Source organism: Macaca mulatta, chromosome 6 (assembly GCF_049350105.2).
Source record: "Macaca mulatta isolate MMU2019108-1 chromosome 6, T2T-MMU8v2.0, whole genome shotgun sequence".
NCBI classification, from domain to species: Eukaryota; Metazoa; Chordata; class Mammalia; order Primates; family Cercopithecidae; genus Macaca; species Macaca mulatta.
This window is the reverse complement of record NC_133411.1, coordinates 78,554,160-78,573,231: the sequence shown is the minus strand read 5'-3', so window position 1 is coordinate 78,573,231 and position 19,072 is coordinate 78,554,160. Positions and strand designations below refer to the sequence as shown.

At 42.2% G+C, this 19,072-nt stretch overlaps 2 protein-coding genes across 4 annotated transcripts in view; one reads left to right on the top strand and one right to left on the bottom strand.

The window, feature by feature from the left end:
* MRPS27 (mitochondrial ribosomal protein S27) overlaps window positions 1–3,595 on the top strand; it is a 99,734-nt gene extending 96,139 nt beyond the window's left edge. For both annotated transcript variants that reach the window (XM_001098829.5, XM_015140263.3), the window contains one exon: window positions 1,965–3,595. In XM_001098829.5, coding sequence (XP_001098829.3) covers window positions 1,965–2,204 — 240 coding nt within the window. In that variant the 3' untranslated portion in view covers window positions 2,205–3,595. The remainder of the gene's footprint in view (window positions 1–1,964) is intronic.
* A 9,869-nt stretch (window positions 3,596–13,464) lies between these two features.
* Window positions 13,465–19,072, bottom strand: part of MAP1B (microtubule associated protein 1B) — a 103,782-nt gene continuing 98,174 nt past the window's right edge. The window contains exon 6 of one of the 2 annotated variants that reach the window (XM_015140180.3): window positions 13,465–17,939. In XM_015140180.3, the coding sequence (XP_014995666.3) occupies window positions 17,784–17,939 (156 nt within the window). In that variant the 3' untranslated portion in view covers window positions 13,465–17,783. 2 annotated transcript variants of the gene reach the window in all.

Sequence of the window (19,072 nt, the reverse complement as noted above, 5' to 3'; positions counted from 1 at the left end):
CTAACTCTGTACATCCCAAAATGCTCTGTGATCAGTGTCAGGAAAGAACCATGTTCAATGTTTGAACTCTTGGCTTCTTAGCTGCTTTGATTCTTGTCTAGTGCAAAGGGGGAAAAAATGCTGCCAGAATGGGAATTCTTTGTACAGCAAAAAACTTTCCCACTTATTGTATGTGACTTGTGTCATTTTGGTATTGATAAGATGTAAACTCTGCTAGATTATTATGTTTAAATCTTTTCAGTAATTGGACAGAACCTAATTCCCAGTGTTATAAGGGGGAGCCTGTTATATTTTTAGCAGCAATTTCGCCCAGTACTTCTATGAAGTCGTTGCTCAACTTCCCTCTTAAAATTTGAAACTGAGAAAGAAAGATTAATCGATGTTCCCAAGGTACCCAGAGAATTGGCAGTATAGCTGGGCTGAGAATTTGCATATCTGCCCCTTCAGGCTCTTTGCTTAACCTTGTATATTTAGAAAGGCTGAAGAATAAAAATCTCCTTAGCCCCATATATTATGATTCATTGCATTCACATTGACCAAGGTTGCCACACTATTCTTAAAAGTTAAAACTTCCTTCCCTTGTTTCTTATATACTTTGCCTCAGAGAATAGAAACCTGTGCCTGCATTACGTTGTCAGCCCTCATTCCTCTACGAATGTATTTTTATGAACATTTTAAAAAGACAAGTATTTATTGACTACTAACTGCGTGTTGGGCACCAGTGCATTTCTGCTTGCAAGATCTCTGGATGCTAGAGACTACCTTTCTCATGTTAGATGACAGCAAAACTGAGAAAGAGTAGCCCAGAGTGACTGACTTTAGATTTGAACAAAAGTTTGCCGACTCATAGTTGAGTCCTCTTTCTGGTGTCCCAAACTGTCTTGTTGGCCTCAAACCCCACATGAAGAGTGTTATCAGAGAGAAATCGTTTTCGTTTTACATTTCCTTTTCTTCCTGTTGCCTGATTTTTGTTAGTCTGAGGTCATTTGTTTGGGAGCCATTTTTATATGATTGACTCTCACACTAGGTCTCTGGGCCCTCCTGGAGCCTAGGCACCCTGCCCACCTCCAACCCTGTTACTGGAGCAAGCCTCCTTTCCTGTGCCAATGAGTGGCGTTTGTTTGTGGAACATGGGGATGTGTGGTATAAGCTACAGCTGGCCCCATAAGTGGCTCTGTCTCTCTAATGAGAGAGTACATCTCGAAGTACTTAAATAGATTAATGTTTTTAATACTTAACTTCTCCAGGAACACACCACCAACCAAACCAAGCTGCCATTTCAGTTGGAGCTGTAAGCAGGCAGTACGTAAAGGCTGACCTGCAGTGGAGCACAGCAGGTGGATGCTTCTAACAGTGCAGGCACTCAGGGGAGCTATTCCTTGAACTGATTTCTGTCTGTTGAGAGGAACTCCAGGAAAGCAAATACATGTTTCAGTTATACTGAAGGCACAAGTATGGTTGGGCTTGCTCCAGTTATCAGATGCCTCTGCCATTTTGTTTGCATATTAGAATTCTTGTTCTTGGAGTTTGCTGCTTGGTTTGGTTTAGGTCAGGGTGGAAACATAGATTTGTTAGAGGCTGGCCATCTCTGTGGTTTAAAACAAGAAATTACACAGGGAGACACAGCATATGGAATTCCATTTACTGTTTGTGAGTGAAAGGAGAGAAATCACATGCGGTGCATCTTAGCAAAATTGCCGAGCTGAAGAAAATAACAAAAGCTAACAGCACCTAGATGAAAGGTAGCGTGACAATTTCCCAACAAAATGGTTTTTTTCTACCAGCAAAACATTTGGTTATTTTGCAGGTGACTTCATTCTGGGACACTAGAATGAGGACTAAACTACAAGTCAGTAAACTTTTGTTCAAATCTAAAGTCAGTCACTCAGGGCTAGTTTTTCCTCTTTGTATCCTTCTCTCACTTCTCTACCTTTCTCCTCATTTGTCCCCTTTGTTTCCAACAGGCCTTACATTCTAAGCTTCAGACTCTGGGCAAAATTGAGTCAGAAAGTCTTTTAAGTCTGACCACCCAGCTTGTCAAGGAAAAACTCTCCACCTGTGAAGCAGAGGACATCGTCACCTATGAGCAGAATCTGCAGCAGTGGCATCTAGACCGTGTACAGTTGATCCAGAGAGAACAGGAACAGAGGGAGAAAGCGAAGCAGGAGTACCAGGCTCAGAAAGTAGCGAAGGCATTTGCCTAATTGGGTCCCCCAGGACCCCACCCCTCTCACAAAAACTTCACTCGACCCCGTGCCAGGACTCAGCAGTGGCCTGGACAGCAGCCTCCGCTTTCTCTACCCATCTTCTTTTCTTTAAGCAGGCTATGTGCCCTACATGGCAAGGCACCATGACTGCCCATCGAGATGCCAAGAAGGGCTGTGGAATTATGCAGGTGGCTAGTGGTCAGACTGAAGTCATCGGCTGAATACCTTAAGGAGGGCTCTTGAGGCTCATGATGGAGTTCCTGGGTCACAGGGATTAGTTACGAGCATTAAAGTTCCTAAGACCCAGTAACGGTACTGGGAGAAACCAAGGCTGAAGAGTCAAGTCTGAAGCATGGGCTTTTCTTTTTTGTTGTTTTTGTTTTTTGAGACAGAGTCTCACTCTGTCACCCAGGCTGGAGTGCCGTGGTGCAATCTCGGCTCACTGCAACCTCCGACTCCTGGGTTCAAGCAATGGTTCAAGCAATTCTCCTGCCTCAGCCTCCTGAGTAAGTGGGATTACAGGTGCGCACCACCACCCCCGGCTAATTTTTGTATTTTTAGTAGAGACGGGGTTTCACCATGTTGGTCAGGCTGTCCTTAACCTACTGACCTCAAGTGATCTGCCCGCCCCGGCCTCCCAAAGTGCTGGGATGATAGGCGTGAACCACCGCGCCCAGCCAAGCACAGGCTTTTGAATGGTCTCCCTCTCCCCAGCCCAGGCACATGAGGCCAAGGTGAGCTGTGCATCCTGAGACCTTGTGTCCCTGAGTCTCCTCTCTGAGTGCAAGCTGCACTGTGGGCTGGCTGTAGGATACTCACACATTCCCACGTTCTCCTTTCTGGCACATCTTGCCCTTCTGGACCTGCACTGGGAGAAATTCAGGACAGGAGTGAACTCAAGGCCATGAACTCGCTGGATTTCAGTTTTTAGGCACCCACTGGGACGTTTTTAGGATGTAAGAGTGTTTTGAGGAGAAAGCTAGCTCTAGCATGAAGCCTTTTTGGCTTGGCTTCTCCATCGTGTTGGCATAACATTTTTTTTTTCCAATTTTTTTTTTTCTAAAACATTATCTCAGCTCGTTTATCAAGTAGGTGAAATGAGCCTTTTGTGTACACACAGGCACGTGTGCGCACACACAGCTTGTGAACACACATTTTCTGTTGAAGTTAGAAAATGAGAGATGGGTTGAGGCTTGAAGTGCGTCAGAGATACGAATGTTGTCAAACTGTCAGGAGATGGAAAATTCCTTTCTGAAGTTTCTCGTCTGTGAAAGTGGTCAGGGCAGATTTTGCTTACTGTGTAGTGTTGCCCTTAAGTACAGTGGTGTAATTTTATTCAAGATTGTCCTCTTCTGTCAAAAACCTCTGGAAATAAATGTTTGGGATCACGTTAGTGTATTCTTTATCTTTGGGGAAAGGGAGAAGGGAGAGAGAGACTCATTGTTACTATGATTTTGAGGAGCGTACTTTCAACCCTCCCTCAGACTATGGGATTTATAATGATAATTACCACCACTAATATTTAGTAAGGACTTAACTGTAGGCTGAAAACCCAAGCAGCCCTATGAGGGAGGTACCAGTGTCCCCATTTTATGAAACCAAGCAGCTCCCCTGCTGCTCCTCTCCCTGCCTGTGGCCTCCATGTGGAACTGCAGTCAGGATCCATCACAGGGCCCTTTAGACTAGCAAAGCTGCTGAATCTTACTTAGGCAGAGGGCCATGACCAAAAGTCAGTTCCAACATTTTGGTTTACCAACGATAACTTTTCAGCCACTCTCTTATTACATTAAGAGGAACATTCAAGACAAACCGAAGGGCAACTTTTGCCCAGTAAATGACTATCACAACATGAAGTATCTGGTTAAGGCTTTGGCTCAACGTTTTGCCTTCATTTTTCTTCCCCCTCCAGCCCCAATGTACTTTACTTCCAGTCTTCACCAAAAGAGACCACTTCTGCCACTGTACTGTGGTCCCACAGGAATTTCCATGTTCCCTGCTCCTCAGGATTCCTTCCACACTTGTGCCCCATTTCTCAGGACTCTTGGAGTCTTTCCCCTCCAAATATTCTGCCCTTTCCCCATGTCCTTATCTCCCGAGCTATAGGATACTCTCCCGCCTTCCCTCACAATTGGCTCTTCCCAATACGGTTGTCCTTAGTCCCTTTCCCTAATGTCGTCTTCTGTATTTCTTCCATGTGGATGAAGAAACTGCTCTTGGTGCCCTGGTCTCTGGAGATGACCTCAACTGGGTCATCTCCCAGTAACAAATTACCTTCTGCAGCTGACCTGCCGTAGTGACAGCCAAACCTCCAGCCTCATATCACAAATCCAAGATCTTAGATCCTGAAGTCCCCACTCTCCCAGGCTTGTCTCGTACCATGACTGCTGCTGAACCAGCTTGCCCTGTTAACCCTTAGCCTTTACCCCATCACCCCAACTCTTGGCCTCCAGAATGTGCTGCTCTTCCAGTGTGGGCCCCATGGTCAGCCATCCCCCTGATGTTCTCATTAGCATCTTGGTTTTCTCTCACTCCCTTTATCCAGGCTCACCAGCCTTCAACCTACATCCTTGCACCCATCTGTTATGGGTAGAATTGTGTTCCCTAAGAAAGGTAAGTTGTATCCCTAATCCCTAGTCCCTTAGAATCTGACCTTAGTTGGAAATAAGTTCTTTTATTGAGGTAATCAAATTTAGAATGAGATCATCAGGGTCAGCCTGATCCAATTTGGTGTTTTATTAAAAGGGGAAATTTGCACACACAGACTCACAGAGGGAAGATGAGCATGTGACTGTACAGGCCCAGGAACACCAAGGCTTGCCAGCAAACACCAGAAGTTAGAAGGGGTAAGGACAGTTCTCCCCTAGAGGTGTCAGAGAAAGCTTGGCCCTGCAGACACCTTGATTTCTGAGTTCTAGCCTTCAGAACTGTTTTAAGCCACACCATTTTTGGTACTTTGTTACTGCAGCCCTAGGAAACTGATAACACCACCATTAATTTTGTCTTTGGTTCTGACTTACTAAGTGTAGATACATAAAGTCATAGTATTAGGCTGATTAGATTCTTCTACAAAATTATGGCTGTTTCTCTTCAACTCAATAGTCCTTCTTTTAATTGACTCTCATACTTGCTTCCATAGCTTTTCTATTCTGCGTTAGCTCGAAGCTCTGCCCTCAGAACTACAAGCAGATGTTCTCTCCATCACCCTTCCTACTTTCAAATATAGGTATTCCCTCCCTCCTTTCCAAGGTTAGACTCTTCATTTGTGACCTTGACCCGTACCTGCCCACCTGTTCTACACATTCAAGCATTTCCTTTCCATCGTATAGCATCTCTGTTGATTTCTTCTAAGTCTACAGTCTTATTCAAGACCTTATTCAATGCTTTTTAACAGCAAAAAAGCCTTTACCCTGCCATCAGTCAAGCTGTTATGCTATGTCTCCTTCCTTATGTCTCCAAACTTCTTGAAAGGGTATCTACACTTACTGGCTCATTGCTCATTCATTAGATGCTGAGAATTTGGCTTACAGCTTTACCACTCTGCTGCACAGCATGGCCATCAACTACAATGATCTTTTTTTTTTTTTTTTCTTTTAAATGCTCCGCTCCATTGGGTACCACTGACCACCCCTTATAAGCTGGCTGTCTGCAGCAGATGTACTGTCTGTTCCAGCACTGCTTTCAGAAGCTCTCAAGTGTTCGGCATATACTGTGTGCAAGGCACTATACAAGTGCTATGAAGTTTGCAAGGATGAATAAACTATAGATTTTACCCTCAAATAACAGATTCTAGTGAGGCTGGCACATCCACACCCCTCAACACACAGCTGAAAGGTGTCATTAGACAAACAGTTAATATATGTGGGAGTTCACAGGAAGATCACTTTAAGCCCAGCGATGGGAAGAGCTCTAATGAAGGGAATTAATTGCCTGCTTTGTGCATTAATTAGTCACATACGAGTGCCTCAAGCTGCCCTGGGGTCCTCTTTCCACAGAGGCTTGTGTGGTGTGTTCATGAGAAAATATTTTAAATTAAGCTAAAATGAACAATTCAGATTAAACTTGTTTTGACCCACATCCCATACTTACCTTGGCCATAAAAAGGAAGAAAAAGCAAGGCGGTGGAAAAAAGAGAAGAAAGAAAAATGATGTACTATGCTCCCCTTGGTGCTGTGTTGCCTTGGCACCCAGCCCTGCACCCTGTTTTCCAACCGTCTTGTTGGCTGTGGAATCAGGTAGGTGTGTGAGAAGATTGGTTTAGATTCAACAAGAAGTAGTCAGAGGCCTTGAAAATAAGTTGATTATACCAGACACAGTGGCTCACACCTGTAATCCCAGTACTTTAGGAGTCCGGGCCCAAGCATCACCTGAGGTCAGGAGTTCAAGACCAGCCTGGCTAACATGGCAAAACCCCATCTCTACTAAAAATACAAAAATTAGCTGGGCATGGTGGTTGGCACCTGTAATCCCAGCTATTCAGGAGGCTGAGGCAGGAGAATCGATTGAACCCAGGAAGCAGAGGTTGCAGTGAGCCGAGATTGAGCCTCTGCACTCCAGCCTGGGCAACAGAGCAAGACCAAAAAAGTTGATTAAAACCTTTTTTTCACACTGAAAACAATTAGTTTGTTTTTTTGTTGTTTGTTGTTGTTGTTGTTGTTGTTGTTGTTTTGGCTGCAGGTAACTGATGAACTTTGGGAAACCTTCTTGTTTTAACCACCCAGGAAAGGAAAAATAGCTGCTGTGGTAGAATAAAGAACTTAGAATTAGGTATGAAAAACATTTCTAGAAGCTCATTGTGTCACTTAGGCCCCCCGGAAGCAGATCAGCATGAGTCAGAGGTGGCAGTGAAAGCAGTTTTGTGGGGATAAAGCCTGTGAAAAATGAAAGGAGGTGGAATTGGGATTGGGTGAGGAAAGCCTTCAGGTGGAGGTCCTACATCTGGAAAAGCAAAGGAGGGAGGAAGCACCACTGCCTAGCCTCTGTTGCTTGAGATGGGGGAGACTTTCAACACCCATCATCCCTATTGCCAACAACACCGAGCATAACCTCCTTTCCTACTGTGAGCCCTAGTCTACTACCAAACCCGGTGACACAGGTGCCTGCTCACCATTGCCCTCCCAGTGCATTCCCAGTGACCTTGATGAGCAACGTGCCACCTGGCCCTCGAGGGAACATAGTCCTCTGCTGGGTCTTCTGGCTTCCTGTGATATATGTATCCGCTCCAGGAGGCTGCCCTGAGACTTTTAATCCTTTTCTCCTGGGTCTGCCAGGTCAATTCGGGTATTTCAGGCTATCCCTTTCTCCAGGCTTTTTTTTATGAGCCATCATCGCAGCAAGTCTGCAACACCCCCTGGAGTGTTAAACCCCTTAAGTATTTTATGGATTCTGAATTAATTATTTAGAACTAATTGATGAAACTGGCCCCAGACTTTAAACTCCATGAAGACAGGCACTCTGTGTATCTTGTTCACAGTTGTGGCCCAACACAGAGAACAGGCATTACCATGAGGAAGGGGCTTATAAACATTTACTGAGTGAAATATTTTTTATTAGGTTGAAAGGAAAGTCTTCCAGCTGAGGTATAATTCCCAGCAGAAATACTGAGATGCTAGAAGCCACATGTCCTAAGCTGAAGGTTTAATGCCAAAGAAAGCCTCTTTGGATTTCTACAAAGTGTAGTGTAAGCCAAAATTGACACCAGGAGGAAGATTTGTGGGGGGAACATAGGGGGTGAGCATGGTGCATCACATCAGAATTCTCTCTACATGTGTGTATCCCACTTATCTGCCTCAAAGCAAGGAGTTAGGAAGTGATGAAGCTATAACACAAATCTTATCATTTCTAGACCAGTAATAAAAGCCAATGTTTATTGACCATTTATAGCCAAGTGCCATATTAAATTTTTGTGTACATGATCTTATTTAACCCACAAGAATATGACCATTATTACAGCTCTTTTTATATACAAGATAACAAAAACTTAGAGAAGTGATTAAATGCCAAGGTTTCCCTCTGTGAATTGGAGAGCCAGGGTCAAACCCGTATCTGACTCCTAAAGTGCACTCCCAAACTCGGAAGATCACAGTCTCAGATTAGGTTCCCCCTAAAGCAAGACAGGAGACAGAAATTTGAGTGCAGGTGCATTAGTTGGAGGTGATCTTATGAAAGCAGGTGAGGGAAGGAGAAATTGAGACAGGGTAGAAAGGAGAGCCAACAAAGGGTGCATGATTGAGTGGATTGTGGAAACCGGCTCATTCTTGCTGTGGACCCTCTGAGAGACCGTGAAGAGCACACCTCAGCAGTTTCCTCTGAGAGGCAAGGAAGCTAGCTAAGTATTTGCCCATTCAGTCCATTCCCTTATGGGTTGGGAACACTACAGCCTACTCCTAGTGCAGCACCATCACACTCCCATGACCAGGAAACACCCTTGGGCAGAGACCAGGAAGAACTTAGATTCTAGTGAGGTTGGCTCATTCGCACCTGTCAACACACAGTTGAAAGGTGTTGTTAGAGAAACACCATCCACTGGTGGAGAACTGTCTGCCGATGACCAGGAGTAAGCCCAGGGCAGTGGTTCTCAACCAAGAGTGATTTGTTTCCAGGGGATGTTTGGTAATGCCAAGGTATTTTTGATTGAGCTGCTATTAGCATCTGACATTTGATAATGTCAAGGTATTTTGAAGGGCTGCTATTAGCATCTCGTTCGTAGAGGTCAGGGATGCTGCTAAAATCTCACAGTGCACAGGATAGCCCCTCACAACAAGGAGCTATCTGGTCTAAGATGTTAGCAGTGTCGACGTTAGAAATCCTGGCCTAGGGTTTATGGGTGGAGCATTCACAGGACTTTTTCAGGGAATGTAGATGAGACCCAACAATGATATTTGTAGCAAATAGCTCATTTACAAATGATATTTCAGGCTAGAAGAATCATTAATTTAGTAGCTGTTTCTTGTCTAACTCTGAATATAAATATAAAATACGCAGTGATGCAGAGTAGGCCATTATTCTTCCTGAGTAAGATCCATTAGGGAAAAGAGTAAATGGTGATTTATATGGTTTTGCTGTCTGGTTGTAACTGGAGCAGGAGTTTTGAGTTCCAAAATGCAGATGCTGTGAAGTGACCTTGCGTGAGTCAGTGGAAGGTGATTCTGCTGGTACCCCGGGCATAGCTGAGAAAGAGATGAAGTAGAAAAAGGTCTCAGAGAGCTTTGACTTTAGTGAGTCATCAAAGCAGAAAATGTGGTGTGGTTGTATTTTCATGAGCTTTTCAAATTCTGAAAATGATCAATTTTAAAAATTTTGCTTTAGGAAATGGTTGGAAAGTAATGCTTTTCAACAAAGGAAAATTGCCTTTTGTTCTAAATAACAGTGTCTTAGCTTGAAAAATAACCTCTTATTCCCCATGGATTTGGCCTTTTTGCTGATACTGCATACTGCTTTGAGGATGTTATTACCTGTGTGGTAATAGGGAAATCTAAACAAACGATGGTGGCAACGCTGCTGAGGTTGTGGCAGTAACCACTGGGATCTTTGTTTAAAACAAAATCGTTGCTTGAGCTGTGATTATTATGTATGAAAGAGATTCCAGATCTGAGCTAGGCATATTCAGAAAACAAGGAGTTTATTCTTGTAAAAAGCACCTGAAAATAAATTTCATCATGGATTTTAAATGCAGGATCAAGGACTATGAGAAAGATTTATAAAAGGGGTATTATATCCTCTGATGCCCTCAGTGGTAGAATTGTTTGTTTTTTTTTTTTGGCTTTTGTTTCCCATGATGCTTCATCTCTGCAGAGTTCAAACTTCTAATCCTTAAAACACCCTCCAAAGTGAATATGCCTATGATAGTAGGTAGAATAGACCATTAATGCCCATTACAAATGTACTCCATTAACAGCATGCTGGGCCACTGCTGGGTATGAGTATTTCCCAGGCTCTGGCTCATTAACTCCCACCATTTTTTTTTTTTTTTTTTTTTTTTTTTTTTTTTTTTTTTTTTGAGACGGAGTCTCACGTTGTTACCCAGGCTGGATTCTCCTGCCTCAGCCTTCTGAGTGGCTGGGATTACAGGTATGCACCACCATACCTGGCTAATTTTTGTATTTTCACTAGAGATGGGGTTTCACCATGTTGGCGAGGCAGGTCTCAAACTCCTGACCTCAAGTGATCCATCAGCCTTGGCCTCCCAAAGTGCTGGGATTACAGGTGTGAGCCACTGCACCGGGCTTTGCCCCAACCTTGATCACAAAAATAATATGTCATATGGAGACCAGGAAGGTAGAGAAAAAGAGAGTGCTAGGTAAATGGTGGAGATTGCAACTTAAAATAGGGTGGTTAGGAAAGGCCTTCCTGAGAAAATGACATTTGAACAAAACCCCACATGAGTGAGATTGAAAACCGTGGAATCACCTGGAGAAAAAGCATGTCCAGCAAGAGAAATAGCACAAAGGCCCCAAGATGAAAGGCTGAATGGCTGAGGAATAGCAAGGAGGCCAGTATGGCTGGAGCAGAATGTATAAGGTAGAGAGAAGTGGGAAATGAAGTCAGAGAGAAGGGGTAGAGGAGGGATGGATTGTGTAAGCCTTCTTAGCCCATCAGTAAAGACACTGGCTTTTACTCTGAGATGAGAACTTACTCAAGAGCTTTGAGCATGGGTGGCATGATTTGACTTAATATTTTTAGAGGATTACTCTACTGTAGCTGCAACATGGAGAATAAGCTAGGAGGGCAAATATAGGAAACAGGAAGGTCAATTAGGATGCTCCTGCAATAAACCAGGAGAGAAATGATTTGACTTGGACAAGGGTAGTAACCGTGAATATGAGGAGAAGGTATCCGACTGATGTATTTTGAAGGTCAAGCCAGCAGTACTTGCTAGCCAGTAGATTTGCTGATGGGCCAAAATTTTTGATCTGAACAACAAGAATATGTATTTGTCATTTACTGAGGTAGAAAAGCCTAGGAGAGAAGCAGTTTGCAAAGGGAAATCAGGGGTTTGTTTGGGGACATGTTACATTTGGTTTGGAGTATTTTAAAGACTCCTATTGGATATCCACGTGGAGATTTTAATGGGCACTGGATATATGAATTTGGAGGTAAGAGATGATGTACAGGGTGCAGATATGACCGTAAAAATCATCAGTCTACACATGGCATTTAAATTCCTGAGACTGCATTAAAGCAGCGTGCATTTCTGGTTTTAGTGGGGACAATCTGAGCCATGAAATAGAGCTGCGTCTGTTGGTGTATGGAGAGATCTCCCTGTGAATCAAGCAGACCTCAGAAGCTCTGCTCCACCATCTGTGAAAACATTGCCAATAACCTCTAGAGAAGTATCCAGAAGAACTGCTCATATTAAACGAGCTGGCTGTGACCAAAACTGCATATATGGCTCGAGTGAATTTCCAAGACATACAATACAAGATCAAAGAGGAAATAGTTCGGAAATTATGCAAGGGACCAAGAATTCATGAGTCAGGAGTGTTTTTAAAAAAGCATTGTAGGGATATAGAAAATCATCCCGAATGAGCGGTACAATTAAGAAGAGAAAATATGATCACAGGACCTCAACAGACCTTTGTTGATTTTCTCAGAAGATAAGAAAAAAGAAACTGAAGGAACGCTGATGCCAACTTTTCCCCTTCCACTGTGCCTGGATGTGGGGAGAAGGGGATGTAAACAGCAGGGCAGGGTTCAGGTAGGGTGACTAGCCCTCAGTGGTTCCCAGGGACTAAGGGGTTTTCTGGGACACAGGACTTTCAGTGCTGAAATCAGGGCAATCCTGAGCAAACCAAGATAGTTTGCCACCCTGGCTTCAGGCCAGAAGTAAGGCTTCCTGGAACTGAACAATTTGGCAGTGGAATAGAAAACAACTTATTTACTGTTTAATTTGAGTCTGATAGATGAAATTAAAATCTGCAAGTGATGATTTCCCACCCTGAGTGCTCACATGCTTAACCCTTTAATTTCTGGAGGGATTTCAGAATCCCTCTTAGCAAGCAGTGATTTCTGATGGGACCATTCAATGTAGCCCCGTGGTTTGGAGGGGGAAATTAAGATCAAAAGGAGTGGATATGACACACAAAGGAATATCATAATGACTCGGGACAGGCTGCAGGGGTCTTTTGAGGCTAAAGGACCATCTCTGCAGACAGGCAGGGCCTGGTCCTGGAGGTCTCTATTGAGAACTTTCCGGGCAAGTTTTTTGTGGCCACATCGGGGGAAACTGAAGGGCCAGGGCCTCCCCATCCACACACTGCCATTGTGAGCAGTCTGTGCTCCCTAACATATGCTGATCCTGCTCTCTGCTGAGATGCCGTGCGAGCTCTTGCCTCTGCCTGGAATTTACTTTTGGTCCGACCGATGCACACACACACGCGCGCGCACACTCCAGAGCTCAGCCGAGACATCATTTGCGGTGCTTTTCCTGTGGTCACCTAAGCTCGCTCTTGAATTTTAGGAGCCCCTGTCACAATGTGGTATCACTGCCTCTGCTGGTCTGTCTTCCCACAATCAGTTAGGGCAGCAGTTAGGTTATATCTCGTAATACAACCCGCTGCCAGGTACAGGGTAAATGTGCAATAATCGTTTGAATGACGGGGAGGAAATCCTCCTCTTGTTAGGTATTCTTAGCTACATATATAATCACTTTTTCCCGACAACTTCTAGTTCCTGGGTATGAGTCAAAACCATAACATATGATGTTAGTTAGCTAGAGGATATTCTGTAACAGTGAGCAAGGAACTAAGAGAAAGATAAGGTACTGAGCACAATTGCTGAATATGCTAGGTTCTGGTCTGATCTGTTTTTTTCTTTTTTTTTTTTTTCCCAGAGACAGGGTCTCTCTCTTGCCCAGGCTGGAGTGCAATGGCACAATCATGGTTCACTACAGCCTTGAACTTCTGGGCTCAAATGATTCTCCCACTTTGGCCTCCCAAAGTACTGGGATCACAGGCATGTACCACTGCACCCAGTTATCCTTTTTCTTTTAAGCAATAATTTTAATTGTTCCTTCCCTTCACCTCCCAGTTTCTGTCCTTAGACGCTCACATCCTCTAGGGCTTGGCTACAAAAGTTAACGAGGTAGCAGTTGCAAGTATTAGCAAGACCCTTTCAGGAGTTTGCCAAAAGCCAGGGAGCCCACCTTGAAAAGAACGTAGTCAGTCCCTGCCGTCATGCCCTGACTGCCCAGCATTCTGCGTGAGTGGCAAAGCCCAACTCAGGAACACAAAGCAAAAGACAGCACAGCACACACATGAACTTTTGCCACTTTTGTATTTTATTGTGGAACTGAGTTTTTTTTCCTTTACATCAAATATCCTCAATGGAAGAGGGGATATTGCACACAAATATCATAAAAGCACTACATATTACTTTCACTGGAAACTAATTTTCTACATTAGATATGACTGGATAGGATAGAAGTGATGCAGGATTATAAGACATAATACCATACACAGCTGCAGACTGACACAAACACCATTCAGAACAAGAGAGAGGAGTGTGAAGTGCTTCTCAGCCGGGCTCAAGACCACTTCTTTCCAGTGCTGGAAAGAGGGGCTGCATGCAGTGTAGGAAAAGCGTGTCTCTGAACTGCCACAGGGTGTTCTCGAAAGGGCAGCCCGGTCTTGATGCCACTTCTCCATGGCTCCCGTTTTGGGGAGCTCCAAACAAATGCAGAGAAGCTGCTTATTTTTTCCCTTCCTTTTCAGTTTTTGATGCTGCCTTTAAAAATCAACTTCATGAAGTCACAGATTTTTTAACAGTAAATAGTTTTAATACCAGGTGAATAACCTAATTGCTTTCAAAGAAATGCTCATCCCTAGGCTGCTTTTGGTGTATTGTTCAGTTGGTTAAAAGATAAAAGCTTACAGTTCCTTTCAAATGGAAACAGGATCTTTTCTTCTAAATCTGAAGCACAAAAAAAAAAGTTATTATCCTAACTCACAATATCATTACTGAGCAGGAACCTCCTGTGACAGGTGACTAAAGAGAGGCAAGAAAAGCAAATTGAGAATTGTAGAGCAGCTCCTAAGAGCTGAAATTTGGTAATAGAGGGAAAATGAAAGGTGGTAAGATTTCCATTAGCAAATGATTAAATCTTAATTAAATGAGTATTGGAAAGCTCCTAGACTGCATAAGCTATTGGAGACACTTAAAACATTCATATACACTGGGGAAACCATTCACTATGATATGTAACGTTAAGGAAAAAAAATTTTTTTGAACTCCATGGAAAATGGTGTTTAAAAGGGGGAGGAGGGGAAGTTAGTCATTGTATCCAGTCCCACCACAAGACTGAGAAAGCATGCACAGGGCTCAGGGTTTTGAGAAAGGGGACAGAATTGGTTAAAATTGAAAATGGAGGATCATCTCTAACATTTAGTCTCTGTAGAATTTTGTTTAAGAATACTACCAAAAAGGTCATGATCATGAGTGCTATCTCGATACAATCCCATCGTTTAAACAGAGTGTAAATTCCTTCCACTCAAATATTCAATCTATACAATTGGATTAAGTAATCAGTATGAACAAAGCTCCTAGAAGTCTGTGTCGATCTTTAGCTCTCACTTAGAATGTACATGGTACATTGTGATGGCTGTTACTAAACTAATCGTGTATTTATGGAACTAGCAAAATTAGGTTAGTCACACAGGCAGGAAAGGTGTCTGGAAGGACAGGAGCAACCTGTAATGCGAATATTGGTTTTCTTGGTATACTCAGGCTCTGTGGTCATTATTGAGAACAATGGATGGAGAAAGGTACTGATAGATTTCATAGGAAAAAGAGCCAGCTGACTAGTGACAGTTTTTATATATTTTTCCCATTAAATCCCATAGCAAAAAAAAAAAAAAAAAAAAAAGAGAGAGAGAGAGAGAGAGAAAGTGAGGGGGGTGGAGTGGTTATAACTGAAGACTGGCTATAATTCTCCTACAATGTTTATAGTTTTTAAGCCAAAATAATGTACATGTTAAATACATTTAATTTGGGAAATTGGAAAATTACTTCATCTTCTGTCAAAGAAAAATCAACCAGAGGTCTGGATTTGGCAAGAAGGCTAAAAATCTGGTTTTCTTCCCACGTATTATGTAGACCAATTCAACTTAAGAGCTAACCATTAAATAATTATCTCGAGTATCTTAGGTTGTCTTATAAAATAAGTTTGAAGTAGATGCATTTATACTCAATGAAATTCATTTGCGTCACAATGACTTTTCCATCATGTGTTAATTTCTTGTACCCTTAATATGTTATTTTTCAAGGACTTGAAAGAAATGGGGTAATAAATAAAAGCTGCATTTCTAGAGAAGCCTAACAAAAATAGAATATTAATTTTCTTTAAAAAATTAAACATTTGAAAAACGTAATTCACAGCATTAAGTAGACTGCACAGGTCCTCAGTGAAAGGACCCTGAAGAAGCGTTTTTTTAAACCCTCATTGTAGTTAGCAGTGCAAAACATACACTTATCAGACAAAAATAAACTAAAATGTTAATTTTGAAATAAATAACTAACATAGAAAATAAAATGAGGTCATTGTTCTCTACTCCGTAGATCTTAGAGTCTGCAGGAAATGTAATGTGACAGAGCACAACACAGTTGTCACGGAGAGGTTTGCCGCATCTGAACACTGGGTGCATTGATCTGCAACTTGAAACTTGATGTCAGTTTTAATCATGATCTGGCTTCCCAGGTTCACAGTTCAATGATGACAATGATGGAAATTTTCTCTAAACTCTACATGAACCGTAGGAGTTGAGAATTCATTTGTTTTCAATGTACTATTTTTTTTTTTTTTTCCAGAAAAGAAAATCCCAAAGCAAACTTGTGCTAGGGTTCTTTGAACTTGGCTCTTTTACCTCATGGTTGAAGATCTTGAAAGAAGTATGTAGGATACCACTGGGTGATGTACTTGTCAAGGCCCTGAAAAGTAGCCTACCATGCCATTCTCCCCCACTCTCAAGTAGCACTTTTATGTTATGGGAATCAAGGGGTGGGAGGTATCATTATTCCTGGTAGTTATGGGTTTTTAATAAATATCATTACTGCAATATCAGACTTCAATCTTGCCAGAACTTCAAAAAACATTATTCAATTTTTGTCTTACGAAACACTTAAAAAAAAGACTATCACTTGAGAATTTTCTTTGCAATTTCCTGTAAATGAAAACATTTGTTAAAAAGTTCATCTATGAAAAGTTCTCACACATCTTAAAAAAAAATTCTTCTGTACACTTGTTCCCATAATTATGTTGAAATTAATGGAAAATTTAAAAAGCCAATGTAAGACAAAGGTAAATACTGTACACTTGCTGAGAACCTCTTCCACCATAAGATTCACTGTTTTCCCAGTTCTGATCATAGAAGCCATTTCAGTCTTGAACTTGCAGTAGTAAAGAAGCTGTGAAAGGCACAACTTGTTTGACTGAGAGGCCACAGGTGCACTGAAGTGGGATTCAACACACATGACTCAGCATCAAACTGTTGGACCAATCAGACCAGCTTCTAGTACCCCCACACGCGCTCACCCATGTGCTCCTTTAAGTATCTATAATCCTATAGGGATGTTTTATAAACTTGCTGTCTCACATTAAAAAATAAGTGCATCAAGTATCTTTGTACATTCAAGTCACTTCCTAAGGCAAATTGTCTACCATATGTACTCCCAACTGCTTTGGTATTTGCTTCAGTTAATTGGGGTGGACTTGGGTGTTGCTGCATGCAGGTTAATCGACTCAGAGTGGACTAAGTGGGTGGACAAATGCTGGGAGCATGCCTTAGATCAATCTACTTGTGTGTTTAGAGTCTGAGAGTTCTGAATGGGGCCCAAACCACTTGCATGGCCAGTCTACACTCACTACATCATGTCACTGTGCAGCCTTCAAACTGAAGGAGCTTAATTAAGATGTGAAAATATCACATGCCCTCATAACAAGTTTTGTTCTTTTTACTTTTCTTCTAGCCAACTTGTTTTAGAAAATTAAGACTCTTTTTGATGACTCAGACTGACAAAAATGGAAAACTTTGCCTATGTAGACTAAAGAATGCCTACTGCCTGAGAAAATACAGACCTAATTGTTGGTTATTTTCTCCTCCTTACCCCACCCTGCTCTCTCTTTTTCTCTCTGGGTATCTCACCAGAACTCTCTGTCATTACATCTCCTTCTCTTGCATTCCTTTTCTTTCTCATTCTTTCTCCGTCTCTCTCCTGCGTTCTCTTTGTGCTCTCACTCTCTCTCACTCTCTCCCGCGCTCTCTCTCTCTCTAAGACAAATGCCTCTACCTAGCAGAAGTCAGTTGGGTTGGCTAGTGCATGGTTTCCAAATGTTCAGCAGAGATGAACTGGGGTAGGTAATTTTGCAGGAACTTGAACCCTATTGTGGGAATACTGTTACTTCCCTTAGCAATCAGCAAAAACTGAGAAATTTAGTGACTTGCATCACCATGACACAGTATAGCATTTGGCAGGTAATTGTTCAGCAACTTAACTAGATGAATTGACTTTTTAGAAAAGGTGATTTCAAATTGAAGAATTTCTGGAAACAAAGTTCAGATCCTGTGGTGTGGCTGGCCTTGCTTTTTACAGTTCAATCTTGCATGCAGGGAAGGATTCGTCTTGCATAACCACTGTGCTGCTGCTTGCTAAAACCATGATGTTGAGGTCTTGCTGTTTCTCGTGGGTCTCCTGGTACCATTCCCTCATCACTTCTGAGTCATGAGTTGGGATCAGTGTCACCTGCAGGGAGAGACCAAAAAAAAAAAGCTATTTAAGGGCAGAAACAGAAACCATGGAAAAAAAGAAAATGAATAGCAAGGTATTAGTTAGACCACTGGAAGAAGAAGGGAAATGAGAGAAAAATTTTCTATTTTCCTCAAGAAATGCAAAGGATTTTTCGATGTATATTTTCCAGGAACCAGAATAAAGCTGCAAAGAAAAGCTATTGTTTCTAAGGGAAATTGAAGGCTGGAACCAAAAGCAACTAATCACTTGTCAATTCGTTCATCTACATTCACTGTCAGTTTCTCAGTTCTTTACTGCTAAGAAAGTGCTTCTGTTAGGGTACAATTTCTTGTATTTCCTTTAACACAACTGGTAAGTTTTGCATAAAAGATGCTGCATATTTAATCCAAGGAGTTTTATCATGCACTTCAAAGCCCTCAAAAGCCCACTCATTGTGCGTAACTAACATTTTGTCCTGAGAACAAAGATCTGCACCTTTACTTTATGTGTGTGGTTGGGGATGGAGGTATGGAGGTATGGGGTGGGTAGGTAATGTCCTGAATAGTATAAATTCCATCTAGTATTCAGTAAGAAGCCACTGGGTGTCTCTCATTAGATTTCATATGATTAAATAACAAGTAATTCTATATAATATGATACAAGCACAATTTACTATGTAATTTTGTACAGAACCACAAATAAAACTTGATAAGCAAAGATCACAGCTGAATTAATAATGGCTCGTTCTACGAATCATTTAAGGCCAGGAGTTCGAGACCAGCCTGGGCAACATAGAGAGACCCTGTCATTAAATAAATAAGGGATGGTTTGTGGTCAGGCCTGATGTTTGGGAGTTGGGAGTGTCCTGTGAGGGACTATATTCAGCGATGCTCCTACTGTGGAATTTCACATGGACAGCTGTTTTTCTAAATGGCCCTATTCCTAGCTACAGTCTACTCATAAAACACAAAGGAAGAAAGGAAATATGACTGCTTTGATTCACACACACAAGACTCTTGGCATACTGGAGGAAGGGCAATGAATCTTGGGCCCATTTTGCAGATAAATGGTTTCTGCTTTAGTTAAGGTGGCTTTCCTCCAAGGCTGTGGTTGCTGGTGGTGCCAAGAATATTATTTCTTGTACTACC